Source organism: Periplaneta americana, chromosome 2 (genome assembly GCF_040183065.1).
Source record: "Periplaneta americana isolate PAMFEO1 chromosome 2, P.americana_PAMFEO1_priV1, whole genome shotgun sequence".
NCBI lineage: Eukaryota > Metazoa > Arthropoda > Insecta > Blattodea > Blattidae > Periplaneta > Periplaneta americana.
Window position 1 is genome coordinate 184,141,547 of NC_091118.1, and position 15,213 is coordinate 184,156,759.

General features: G+C 38.2%; 1 protein-coding gene across 2 annotated transcripts in view; it reads left to right on the forward strand.

Annotated features, from left to right (window-relative positions):
* Positions 1-15,213, forward strand: part of LOC138694891 (cytochrome P450 4C1-like) — a 59,013-nt gene that overhangs the window by 21,166 nt on the left and 22,634 nt on the right. For both annotated transcript variants that reach the window (XM_069819063.1, XM_069819062.1), the window contains exon 5: positions 3,059-3,244. In XM_069819063.1, the coding sequence (XP_069675164.1) occupies positions 3,059-3,244 (186 nt within the window). The remainder of the gene's footprint in view (positions 1-3,058; positions 3,245-15,213) is intronic.

Here is a 15,213-nt window from a genome sequence, read left to right on the forward strand (position 1 = left end):
GAAATAATTTTATTCCTCTGTACGCCTTATTTATGTGTATTTATCTGTACATCTTACACCATACTTGGGCATCGTGCCTCACTTGAGAATTTGTCCTCACTGACCTTCATGGAGCTTATCACTCTGAGTGACATCTTCACAGTCCCCTTTCCTCCCTCACGCAGCTCTTAGGCCTGGGCAGGTTCTATATCAGTATCATGAGCAATATCAGTGGTGGCATAATGGCATTATCAAAGCAATGTGTACGCGTTAGAAAACGATTATTTCATGAGAAATGGGAGGAAGAGTTTTTTTACTGTTTAGAAGGAGAGAACATACGATGTATGTTATGCTCGAAAATCCTATTAGCCATTAATAAATTTAATATACAACGACATTACTCCTTATGTCATAAATTAAAAGGTAAGACAAATTAAATGTTATTTTTTCGTAGGTACTATTCCGAAGAAAATTTACGTTCTTAACATTTGCATAATATACTAAATACGACATTATACCTTAAACACGCTGCATTAAAAGGTACGAGGAATTAAATGTTGTTTGTACGTATTATTTCCGAAAGAAATTTATAAAAAAAAATATCAAATGTGCGTAGAAAACGAAATATGATTTTCTGAAATTATTTTAGTTTGAGAACGTGCACATCTATTAAATAATCTTGATAAACGCCAGAATATTCAAGAAAATAAACGTAGTCAACGTGATGGAATATTATTGGCTAGTTACGCAATTTCTCGCCTGCGATTTAAATCAATTCAGCGACGAAGAAACAGTAAAGAGGTTTATGATTAAAGCTGCCGAATTAATTTGCCAAATTGAATAAAAGTTTTCGAGAGTCTCACGTTAACCAAGCGCTTTCCTAATAATTCGCCACTGACCGCCTTAGCGATTACGATAAGGTGACGCAGGTCACAGCAGTTTATATTTCCCATTCTACTCTGCAGTCTCCTCTCCTAGTAAACAAATTATTTCAAATCGAGTGCCTCACGTAACCGAAAATTGTGCCCATGTATGTCTTACACATACTGTATTCATCTGACGTTGTTTACGTTGTCTACTTACAGTATTCCATTCAGTACGCTGTCTGAGGGATGGGGACAGGAAACTACACTAAAGCAATGCAGATAGCGTAATGTGCATCAGTCCTGATGTGCACGTCTGTAGACAGCAGTGTGTGTGTAGAAGTTGCAATGTCCAGTCGATCAGTCCTAGTGAAATGAAGGAGTACACGAGAGCGGAATAAGCAGACATGATTTTCGAATACGGATGAGCCAATGAGAACAGTAGACAAGCTCACAGATTGTATCGGGTCAAGTACCCACGTAGGAGATATCCGGCCCATACCATCTTTCCACGACTGTTCCAAAGGTTAAGGGAAGGAGGGCACGTGTTGCGAAATTACAATTCCATTTCCACACCACTATTTTTGCTTATAACTTTCGACTCAGTCATTTCCGGACCAGGGTTCCTTATCTCAAATTGATACATGTGCCCTTCCCCATCATCCCTGAAAGTTTGCAACACCAGCCAGGAAATACCCTGTATATTGCTATTGAACGCCTGGCCTGTAGTCAGTATTCAAAGCTCTTCCGTCTCGCGGAGTGTCTCAAGTTCGATTCATGGAATATTCGAATTGTTTCTCACTTTTTGTGGTTGGACAGCAAAGGCGTTACAAAGGAGTTACAAGAGCCCTTGCAAGGTCGCGATTATCATCGTGTAGGCCTACCGTTTAACTGATACTTCCTCTCTCAGTGCATTCAATCAATCAATCAATCAATCGATCGATCCATCGACTCACTGATCCATTCATCCATTGATTCATTCATCTGTGGGTTCATTGATTGATTGATTGATTGATTCATCCAGGTATTACAGTTGGGTATTTTCAAGAGCAACAACATGTATCATGACAGCATTAGAGCTTCAGAGTACTTTTCTTTCTGTTAATAACACACTATCTTCTTAAAAAATGATTTATTAATAAAATAATAAATTAGCTGTTTAGAGTAATTAAAATAAACTATTGTTTTGGAGGTAGGCCTACTACGCATTTTGAGGTTAAAGTATTTTATCGTATGATGACGCAGAATATCTGCATGGAAATATCATATGTACTTCGGTACATTAAAATAATATATATTTTAGGGAGGCCGAGACGTAGATGGGAAGATAATATTGAAATGGATTTGAGGGAGGTGGGATATGATGATAGAGAATGGATTAATTTTGCTCAGGATAGGGACCAATGGCGGGCTTATGTGAGGGCGGCAATAAACCTTCGGGTTCCTTAAAAGCCAGTAAGTAAGTAAGTAAGTAAGTGTAAATGTTACACTGGAATGTATGTACTTATTTGGTCTTCTCTTTAGTAAGTAATTGTAATTTATTCTTACATTTCTTTACGCACCAGATTTCATATTAAGCATTACACTTATTTCCTTTGCTGTTACGGTGTCTATTTGTTACGTTACGTATTAGTTATGAAGATAAGTGTATTAAGTATCCAATCAATTGTAGTTCTATATCAAACACATTTTTTAATAGTACAAAGTAAATTTCCTTCAATTGTTACTCCGTTTGTGTACTCATAAAATTTCAGTTTCATATATGATGAAGTGCGCCTGGTGTTCTGTCTGAACTGAAAAACATAAATGTTAACCGGTTGAAACTCGAACATTCGGTCGGATGACCGACCTTGACGGATGTTCTCTGACCGGTCTAATCTAAACTGGTTGTAAGCGCTGTTCTGAAGATCTCTACGAGCCACGTCTTCTCTTTGAGAATTGTCAACAAACAGACCAATAACTCAAGATATGTAAGGAATTTCGTAGCAGGTGAAGTAAAATGGCAGTCATATTTCAGATTTATATTAATCGCTTTACATCCTGTAAATACACACCCATCGATTCTTTTGTAAATAAAATACCTGCGTTCATCAAAATCTTGTGGCTAAGATGTAATAGCAATTTCAAAAGTATTCCACATTTACAAAAGAAATATATCAATACTCTCTTTTAGGTGTACAAAGTTCATAAAACTAATATTTCTCTATAATTTACAGGAGAACGCTGGCATTCGCATAGGAAGTTCCTCACTTCAGCCTTCCATTTCAGCATCCTCGAGAAATTTGTACAAGTGTTCAACAACAATGCTCACATTCTAGTGGAGAATCTTTCAAAACATGTCAACGGTCCTGAGTTCGAAGTTTCTCCATATATCACTTTGTGCGCGTTGGACAATATTAGCGGTAAGCACTTGCAAGACTGAATTGAAACTATTTTTAAGGAATGTGGAAACCTATGTATGGTATTTGACATGCAGTTACAAAAGCAATAATTATTTAAACTGTTGAAATTATGTATTTTCCTTCCACTTGACTTCCATATTAGAGAAAATATTGTGACGCTGCAAAAAAAAAAAAAAAAAAAAAAAAAAAGTAGATTTCGACATTTCTTCTAGGCAGCCATGGCTTCTCTTCGTAGCTAACGAGAAAGACGGGCTACGGCGCGTATCGGAGTCGCATCATTATCTCGGTCTAATCACGGCTATCGTACAATCGCCTATATAAATACATGTTCAAAGTTCTAAAAAAAAAAAAAAAAAAAAAAAAAAAAAAAAAAAAAAAGGAATTGCTACATTAAACTCCTGTTCAACGTGCATTTATATATAAACTTGTTCAATGTTGGCCATGTTAGACTAAGAATGTGACGTCGCGCCGTAGCCAGTCTTTCTCTAGGGAAGTAAGTGAAAATATGTTTCATTCAACATAGCATAGCAAGAAATAAAATAATACTCGAAACTCGATGACCCTCTCAACAGAACTGATATTGAATCATGTAAAAGGAAGAAATATATTTTTATTACTTAAAATGTGGAAGTGAAAGAAACATTATATACAATTCGTGAGTTAAGTACAATTTGTTAGTCTCTGACTATTAAATGCTGTATTCGTTATCTCTGGACGCAAACTCGTCCTCGACTAGTAAACACTACTTACCTTCCTCAACACATAACTATTAGTAAACGTTTCTTCGTTTCAAAGGAAAAAAAACAGCGATATTAGTTATTTTTAATTTAGTGGAGGTTATCAAGGTCATTTTAAAGCCAACTTGATATTTCAAATTGGAATCCAAACTTTTTCCCCAACAGATTATGATTTTACCCACACAAACAAACAACTTTTGTCTGAAACATGTTTTATCAAACCCTTATTGTTATAAAATGTTTAAGAAAATTAAAAAGTAGTACATTATGCAACGAGCCTATAATGATAGTAATTAAGACGCGAGTATGTTTTCATACTCGCGTCTTAATTACCATTATAGTCAAGTTTCATACGACTTTTTATGCTCGACCATATTGATTTTTTCCGGCAATTGGTGAAATGAATTACCGGGAATGTGCTTTGTGAAAGGCTGGAAGATGACTGTGAATTGATGTTAATTTGTGTGTTGTTTTTTTTCGACTGAGTTTAATATTGTCTAATCTCGCGCTCGTTGTCTTTCGATTGCATATCCGAGAATAATCGATACTTGCGCTTTCATATTGCTACAATGGTATTTTCTGAATGGTGGAACACCTGAACTTTAATGAATAGGTGTACTTTAATGAGGTCCATTAAAGGGCTGCTACCAGGTGTATAATTACTACATTTCGGCATGGTCGAGCATAAACAATATTACACGATTGAAAGTTGTATCTTAGATTTCTTTTGTTTACCTTTCACATAAACAATAATACAATGTAAACATAGATGTTAGATTGCTTTTGTTTACATTAAATTTAACATAAACATAGATTGCTGTAAACAAAGACAAAAGAGGTAACAATTTATTCCTGAATGATGCTCATGTATGTCAGGAGCGTATTTTGCGGACTACCGGGGCTACCGGCGGTAGCTCAAGGAAATTACAAAAGAAAAAGTTTATAATATAACATAATGTAATAATTTTGTATTATTAGTTTTACCATAGTAATTAAAATTAAAGTAATTGTTAGATTTATATGCGCTCTCTGCTCTCGAAAAGAAACAAGTTGTCAAGGCGGCATCGCTGGAGAAACCGCTTGCTACGTGAGGTAGCCTGTGACCGTACCGCGCACGCTGTCCTGTCGCATAGCTGCCCGTCCCCCCCCCCCCCCCGCTCCCTTCTGTTTCCATCGTGCAGTGTAGGCCGGTCGAGTTACCGCTCTCGTGATCGGTTTCTTCGCAGGCGCGAAGCAACAATACGCTTAGTACGCTAGCTCATGAATGTGATTGTGTTCTTGCAGTGCATTATTTTAAATCTGTGATTTGTTCGAGTGTCTAAGAGTTATATTAATTGTGAATTATTAAATTTTTAATTTCCCAATTAAGTGATATTGTGAAAAATATGGCAGAACAAGTTTCTGGAGAGGTTTGTGTTGAAAATGACTGTGTAATAGAAGGTTTATTAAAAGTGTCTTTTAACCGTCGTACATAACAACGAGAAAGTTGAAATTGTGAAAATGGAAAGACCAACTCCTGAGTTAAATTTGTCCATGGACGTAAAAGAAAAACAGCGAGAGTACACACGCCATTTCACTTCAACATCATATGGTAAGTGGAATTGGTTGTGTGGTACTTCTAAACTGTCTAAACTATTTTGCTGGCCATGTTTGTTATTTAGCCGCGAAACTAATGTGTGGTCAAAAGAGGGGTTTTCTAATATGAACTCCCTTCGAACGGCAGTCCTAGAATACGACAAATCAAAAGCTCATATTTGTAGTAGCATGAACTTTGCAAACTTTGGGAAGACGAGAATTGATTTACAGCTAGATAAGCAAAAAGCTCTACACATCAACCAACACAATGCTCTTGTGAAAAAAAATCAGGAGATTTTACTGCATCTTATTAACGCAGTCTGCTTTCTAGGAAAACAAGAATTGGCTTTTCGGGGTCATAACAAGAGTGTGAAATCAGACAATATAGGAAATTATATTGAATATTTAAGTTCCTTAAGTGAATTTGACCATTTACTGGCCAATCATCTTGAGAGTTCAACAGTATTTCGTGGTACTTCTCTCGCAATTCAGAATGACTTAATATTTGCTATAAGTGGGGTTATGATAAAGAACATAAAACCTTTTGTGGCCATTGTTGTTGATGAAACAAGTTACTGCTCTAATCAGAGTCAATTGTCCACTGTTTTAAGATACGTCGACAGTACTGCCAATGTTAAGAACGGTTTATAGGATTCACAAATGTCAGTTCGGACAAAACTGCTGCTGCTTTGTTTCAGCATGTGGAAGGTGTTATAGCAGAATACAATGTCGGCAATAAGTTAATTGCACAGACATACGATGGTGCTTCAGTTATGGCGGGAAATATTAATGGCTTAAAAACAAAAGTTCAAGAAAAGTATCCTCAAGCACTATTTGTCCATTGTTACAGCCATGTTCTCAATTTAGTTTTGCAACAAACTACTTCATCCATTCCAGAATGCCGCATTTTTTTCAAAACACTGTCGGGTTTAGCTGCATTTTTCTCATCATCTCCTAAAAGATCAGAAAACTCAAGGAATTTATGAACAAGAAACTCCCAAAAGTAGCACTAACTAGATTGAATTTTACATCTCGGCTTGTAAATACAGTAAAGGAATACAGAGAAAAACGGACTGCTTTCTTTAAAAATATCATTTGTAATGACTCTGAAGAAAACTGGGATGATGCTGTAAATGTGCAGGCTCAAGGATATTTGAATTTTTTCACACAGTTTCAGAATATATTTCTTCTTGAAGTCTATGCTAGAGTGTTCGCACATACAGATGTGCTCTACAATATTCTTCAGACAAAAAGTCTAGACATAGCATACTACTTGCAAGAGGTATCAAAGTTAAAAAAAAATACTATATCCGAGTTCAGACGTAGTGGGTTTCCGTCCATATGGAGTAATATGGAAAATGAAAATTCTTCAGCCAATACAATGGAACCACCATTAAAGCGAAGAAAAGGAGATGATGAATTGAAATACAGGCAGCTGTACTACAGCATACTAGATCATATGTACACGGAAATTACTGACAGATTTTCTGATTATGGAAAGCTTCAGTTCACACATCTTCTAGATTCTCAAAAATTTTCTGCTTATAGAGAAAACTTCCCGAATGAGGCACTAAACAAATTATTTCAGTCCTATAACAGTCACTTTGATCAAGTACGCTTGTGTAATATATGTTAAGTGTAATATATTCAGCAGAAGTATTTGATTTTTCGAACAAACCTATCCATGAAATATTATCTGCCATATATGAAAACTAGCTGAACCAAGTTATTCATGAAGTCCTTAAATTGGCAACATTAATTGTGACAATACCAGCTACGTCAGCATCGGTAGAAAGAGCATTTTCTGCGTTGAAGAAAATAAAATACTACTGTAGATCAACCCATACACAAGAACGTTTATCCGGCTTGGCACTAATATCCATTGAAAAGTCATTTCTACAGAAACTTTGCAAGTGGCCCAACTGTAATTTCAAGGACGAAGTCATCAACGTATTTTCGTCCCAATCAAGACGTCTGGAATTCACATAAATATGTAAGGAATTTTATTATAGGGATTTTAAAATATATTTTGTGTAATAATAGGGTCAGTGGTAGCCCAAACCCTTTAACCAATATACGCCACTGATGTATGTACCTATAATATAATCATATTAGATCTAATCATATTCAGTTAGAAATTAAGGTATTAAACCAAAAACAGAAAATTACGATGAACTCAACTTCTATCGTACAATTTGTTCTTAACTTTTGCTTACTGTATAAGAAGTGATAAATATGTCTGCGATATACCATTGCGCACACGAATTCTTTTCACCACAAAATAAGGCGTCTCCGATACAATTTTTTTCAATACTTGAATGTCAAAGCTTATGATGTAATTATTTTAGAACGTTAAATTTAAGAATTTAAATAATATTGACATGGTACTAAGCATAAAAACATGGCTTGTTTTTGCGTTATCTCCGTACATTATGTTCTCCTATATGAATTAATAACTCTTTTTTTAAATATTGCGACATCGATTTGTTACACAAATCTAAACCTAAAATGCAAGACGAAAAATTTATAAGTATATTATTCACACTTAAATGATGAAAACGTGTTACATACACGTAGGTTCGGATATTTTTTATTTCCATAAAAGGGTTTATTTTTCTAACATCATTCACTGCCACACTTAAACTGTAAGTGCACGAGGTGCAGATTACGAAATGCATGTGGCCGACCTTCAGTACCAGCTTGCGTTCCAGTCTGCTTCAGTTTTTATATTAGTAGCCTACCGCCTCAAGCAGGAACAATTTGTTTCCTTCTTACGATGTCATCGTGACTATCTTGTTGTGCCAGCCTAAAAGAAGTAAAACATTTTACATATAGAGTGTAAAGGGCATAAGTGCCATCCTTTTCACAGTCTACAGAATCAAAAAAGGTTCGTACAACATAGGGTCAAAAGGTCAAAACTTTATAATTTTCTCATGAAAAATATTTATTTCCTTATTTTATTTGCGTTATACTCCTTACATCGTGACTAAAATTACGAAAACAATTACATCAGTAGGTACATCTAGCAACGACTTAATATTACGAGGCGCATCCAGAAAGTAAGTTTCCCGATTTTTTCCCCTTGAAAGTAAACGTAATTAGTCGTGTCAATTGCGCATGCGTAACAGATCTATGACGTATCAATCATATGCCAGCCGGACAGGTCCCGCCTGGTGCCAGTAGCGTGGCAGCAGTGGTCCGAAATGGAAGATCTTATTCCTTCTCCCGCCGCCTGCGAGGTTCGGTCGGTGATAAAGTTCTCTAATGCACAAAGCATTGCGCCAATTGAAATTCGTCGGCAGCTCTGTCAGGTCTATGGGCCGAACATCATGATTAAGCAGATGGTGCGTCGCTGGTGTAGGCAGTTTTCCGAAGGTCGTCAAAATGTCTATGATGAAGAGCGCAGTGGACGACCGTCTCTCATCAATGATGATCGTGTTGAGCTGGTGCGGCAGTGCATCATGGAGAACCGTCGCTTCACGATTACGGAGCTGAGCAGCCATTTTCCGCAGATATCGCATCCTTGTTGCATGAGATTGTCACTAAGCACCTGCTGTTCAAAAAAGTGTGTGCCAGGTGGGTGCCGAAAAACCTGATACCCGAACACAAAATGCAACGTTTAGGAGTAGCACTGACATTTCTGCAACGGTATCACGATGACGGCGACGAGTTCCTCGACAGGAACGTCACGGGCGATGAGACTTGGATTTCGCACTTCACCACGGAAACCAAGCAGCAGTCAATGCATTGGCAGCATAGTGGATCTCCGGTCAGGACGAAATTCAAACAGACGCTGTCGGTACGGAAATTGATGTGCACGGTGTTCTGGGACAGGAATGGCATTCTGCTCATTGACTTCCTTCCCAGAGGTGAAACAGTGAACGCTGACCGTTACTGTGAAACACTGCGAAAATTACGACGTGCCATTCAAAACAAGAGGCGTGGAATGCTTACTGCAGGTGTTGTGCTCCTCCATGACAATGCTCGTCCACATACGGCTCGGCGCACAGCAGCTGTTTTGACGGAATTTGGCTGGGAGTTGTTTGATCGCCCACCCTACAGTCCTGATCTTGCTCCCAGCGATTTTCAAGTTTTCTTGCACCTCGAGAAATTCCTGTCCTCCAGTGAGCGTTTTGGCAACGACGAAGAGCTGAAGACGTCTGTCACACGCTGGTTCCATTCACAGGCGGCAGAGTTCTACGACAGAGGGATACAAAAGTTGATCCCACGATACGACAAGTGTCTCAATTCTGATGGTGGCTATGTTGAAAAAAAAGCTGAAACATTGCTGTACCTGTTGCCAATAAATGTTTTTTGTGTGTTATATTATGTTTTCGTGAAATTAAACAATAATGCATGCTTAAATTTGTTAATATTCTGGCGTGAGAGACGTGACAACATGTTTAGCAGAATTCGTGCTGCTGACAGCAGTCTGCACAGACGTACAGATCAGCTGAGTTCAAGCTCCCTGTCCATAGGTCTCCTGCCGAGCGGATAGCAGTTCAGTACAGGTAGACCTATTCGATAAACAACTTATAATGTCATTCACAATTCAGGAATATCATGATATGTTATTAATTGATGGAGGAAGTCTTCGTAATTCAAGTGCGGCGAGAAGGATGTACCGTAAACGTTTTCCGCATAGAAGGTTACCTAATCGGCGAACTTTTGCAGCAGTTTCTCAACGATTATTAGAAACTGAGAGTTGAGACGTTGACCCCAACAACAATTAAAATATGTAATGATTTGATAGCGCTGAAAATATAAAAACAAAACTCTTACGAGAAGTAAAACCATATACCTATATTATATTATATACAAATATTACACGAATTCAATACTTAATTTTATGATGTATTATATTATTTTATAATATAATTTATTATATCTGAAATATGTTGTTGTTGTTTTCTAATGCCACGCATTTGACAGCAAAGTCATTTGACCTCTTGCACTCCAATATTTTTCAAAGATATTATCATGACCAGCCGCTGAAACACAGATTTTGAGATGTTCCGAATCCATTTCTTGGTTTGAGTTGCACAATGGACAGTTAGGGGACTGATATATTCCAATTCTATGCAGGTGTTTGGCCAAACAATCATGGTCTGTTGCCAATCTAAATGCAGCTACAGACGATTTTCGTGGTAAATCGGGAATTAACTGTGGATTTTGATGCAGAGAGTTCCATTTTTTCCCTTCAGATTGTGTTATTAAATTTTGTTTGTTGAAGTCTAAGTATGTAGATTTAATAAATCTTTTCACAGAGTAATACGTAGATTTAGTAACAGGTCTGTAAGTAGCAGTGCTGCCCTTCTTTGCTAAAGCATCCGCATTCTCATTTCCCAGGATTCCACAATGGGATGGTATCCATTGGAATACAATTCTTTTATTGAGTGATATTGATTGAGAGAGCATTTTAGTTATTTCTGCTGTTTGAGATGAAGATGTGTGTTTAGCGACTATTGATAGAACAGCTGCTTTGGAGTCTGACAATATAACTGCGTTCCTAAATTTATTGATGTGGCACAGAAGATTCTTGAGACTTTCCCTTATTGCAATGATTTCACCATCAAAACTTGTTGTTCCATATCCAAGAGATCTATAAAGTGAGAAGAGACAGCACGTAACACCTGCACCGGCACCTTGTTCTCTGGAGATCAAGGATCCGTCGGTGTATACATGAAGCCAGTTTTGTGGAGGGTACCTAATTTTAATTGTGTCTAAAGACAATTGTTTCAGTATTTCAGTGTTTACTTCTGATTTCAGTATTTCTTCTGTTAAATTTAGATTATATTCTATATTTAATAGAGTTAAAGGGTTTGGTTTAATTTGTAAGTTTTCTTTTAAATTCGGGATATTGATTTTCTGTTTTTCTGAAATATAAAATATTATTATTACAACTAGTTTGTCACTGAGAAGTAAGGAAAAGCTGTTAATTTGAATTTATTTGAAGCAAAGCGTTACTGGATTATGCAATAATGTAGGCGATGTTTGGATCCTGTGTCTCAACTCTATTCTCAATTATTATCTTAGCGTATGCTCGATTACACTAACCTCTAGCGCTTGAAAGTGGAACTAAACGCTGGCGCACAGAGAAGAGAAACAAAACACAGGAAAATTCGCTCAGTGTCCATTCTTTATACTCCCTATTCGCTGGTTAGGCCTTTGGCCTGACACGCAGGTGGTCCGGATTCGAGTTCCTGCTAGGCATGAAATTTTTCATTGGAAAAAGTCATAGTGACACTTGTGGCGGACAAGGTCGCACCTGGGGATTTTCTCTGGGTTCTTCAGATTCCTCATAATAGGCATCAACATCATTCCATCCTATCTTCTTGTACGCCGCCGCCGCCGCCACCACCACCACCACCACCACCACCACCACAGCGCTACAGCCCATATCGGGCCTTGACCTCAGCCTGTTGCCTCCAGAAGTCTCTATCCCTTACCCTGGTCCTCAAAGCTCTTACGCCCAACATCTCCAAGGCGTCTTCTCTTACTACCTCCTCCCATCTCTTTATAGGCTTTATAATTCTTCTTTTCTCATATATTGTTTCTTCCAATAACTTTTCGGTACTCTCTGCTCCTCCACCCTTATAACATGTCTGGCCCATCTTAGTCTTCTCAATTTAATAAAATGTTTAAGCTCTCAAATCGTATAAAGATCGGCCTGGTTGCCGCAGTTGGCATAGCGCTGGCCTTCTATGCCCGAGGTTGCGGGTTCTATCCCGGACCAGGTCGATGGCATTTAAGTGTGCTTAAGGGGAGAGGATGGTATTTTTGATGTAAAATGTCTAAATTAAAAGAATGTATATTCTTTAAAATACTCTGTGATATGTGTGGATCGCCATTTTTAAACTTCCTGCATTATGGATTTTTAAATCACTCGCCCACTTTTATTGTTGTTTCCGGTAAATTAAATTGTCAAAAAATTGTTTTTTCTTTAAAATACCCTTTGATATGTGTGGAATGCATTGCATAACATTTTGTGGGTATTTGTGCCCTTATCGGATGTTGAGACGTCATTTTTAAACTTCCTGCGCTATGGATTTTTAAATCACACGCCCGCTTTTATCGGTTTCCAGTAACTTCATTTTTTTTTTTTTTTTGCTACATTTCCAGACAAAATAAATATAATTTCTGAACTATTAAAGATACATGCATGAAATTTAGAACATACATTCTTTAGACTATTAGAAAACTTTTCTCTGTAACAGAATTTTTTTAATTGATTTCATTTTAAAAATACGTCCGTTCGTTTGCAAGAAAGGAAATCAGAAAATTGTTACTAAATTTTAATTGTTTATTTTACAAACGTAGGGACTAATATCAAAATTCTGTTACAGACAGTTTGTAGAACATACTTCTGTAAATACATTGCAAAAAACTGTTTGAATCTATCTTTAAAAACGGTTTAGATATATCGGTTTCAGTACAATCCTGCATTGGGTATATTTTTTCCAAATTTGGGCCCCCAAATATTTTTTTTCTCAAAATATTTTTATTTGGTTGAGTTGCCACAGCTATGAGCTCTCTACATACAAAAAATTAATAATTTACACCAAATAGGAAAAAAGTTTTAAAAAATACCATCCTCTCCCCTTAAATGCGACAGGCTCATGTCAATTGATTTACTGGCATCTAAAAGAACTCCTGCGGGACAAAATTCCAGCACACCGGCGACGCTGATATCACCTCTGCAGTTGCGAGCGTCGTTAAATAAAACATAACATTTAATATTTTCCTTATAAGCTCGTATAATTCTGATTATTATCAGGCATTAATGTATTGTATTCTCGATCTCATCTCGCCAAATACCATTTCGCTACCACCAATCCCATCGACCCTAATAATCTAGTAGTTGATACTACTACTACTACTTACTGACTTTTAAGGAACCCGGAGGTTCATTGCCGCCCTCACATAGGGCCTAAGCCCGCCATTGGTTCCTATCCTGAGCAAGATTATTCCTTTGCTGTGGTTGTGCCAGAGAATCAGTCCCATTCTGAGGCTTATTTTGAGGTTTCGTAACAAGCTGTTTTTTTACGGTGATGGATTGTTAGCCCTTCGCCCAACCCCCTAGTTGGAGGACCACCCCTCATCGGCTGTCTGCGACTGCTTATTCAATACAGGGTGTTTCAAAAATACAGGGCATAATTTCAGGTATGTATTTCCCACATGTAGACAATCAAAATAGTTCATTACAACATGTGTCCGGAAATGCTCTATTTCCGAGTTATGGCCTTCACAACATTGAAATTCACCGGAACGTTTTTCTTTCCGCAGGTCGTTGCCGTCAAAGGAGACATTAAGAGGACACTCTGACAGTTCATTCCGAGGCGAAGGTTACATTCAGTGTCGTGTAGGCGTTAGACTGTGCGACATGTATTCAAATCAAGAGCTCGCAGAGATAACACTTCATGTATGGTAAGGCGGACGGCAATGCTGCGCTGGCTCGTCGTTTGTACCAAGAGAGGTACCCACAGCGACAATGTCCAGATCGGAAGACATTTGTACGTCTCCATTACCGTCTGTGGGAGTATGGAAAATTTAACTCTCCTGGTTTGAGAGGGGACGACCAAGATCTACAACTCCAGAAGTACAGGAGGAGATTCTGGAGGCTGTGAACATGACTCCTTCTATCAGCACACGAAGGGTAGCGTTGCAAGTCAATGTTCCTCATACGACTGTCTGGAGACTGTTGAAAGAGTATCAATTGTATCCTTCATTTGCAACGTGTACAGGCCCTGTCACCAGCAGATTACCCTGCACGAGTTAGGTTCTGTCAGTGGTTCTTGCAGCAGTGTGGTGTAAATCCGAACTTTCCTGCCTTAGTATTATTTACAGATGAAGCACAGTTCACACGAGATGGCATAACAAATTTCCACAATCAGCATGTATGGGCGTATGAAAACCCACGTGCAAGTGTTCCATCTCATCACCAGGTGCGGTTCTCCCTCAACATGTGGGCCGGTATCATTGATGATCGATTAGTTGGACCCCAAGTACTAGTAAACAGACTTACGGGGCAGGCGTACACAAACTTCCTGGAAAACACCATACCTCATGTTTTAGAAGACACTCCACTGATCAATCGTCAACACATTCACTTCTTGCATGATGGCTCCTGCACACTTCAGTCGTACGGCTCGCCGGTACTTGGATCGAAGGTTTCGTGATCGATGGATAGGTAGAGGTGGCCCAATTGCTTGGCCTCCACGCTCACCTGATCTGAACCCTCTCGATTTCTACTTGTGGGGCCATTTAAAATCATTGGTTTATTCATCTCCGGTGCCTGATTTGGGCAAAAACATATTACGGCGAACGCCAGTAGGGGAAGTTATCCCCACCCGCGCCGCTCGGCACCTCGCTAGCATGCTCTCTCTCTCTACTATCTGTCCCGCTTCGATGGATCACTGCCTACCACTATGTAATACGCATTAGACAATACGCATTAGACAACTGTCCACAACCACAATGCAATACGCATTAGACAATATGCATTAGACAACTGTCCACAACCACAATGCAATACGCATTAGACAACTGTCCACAACATGTACTGACACAACACAACACAACACAATGTAATGTGGTTTTCATTAAACAACACTCACCTGTTAACTTTGCACGTCCTCGAAGTAACACAATAGTCTT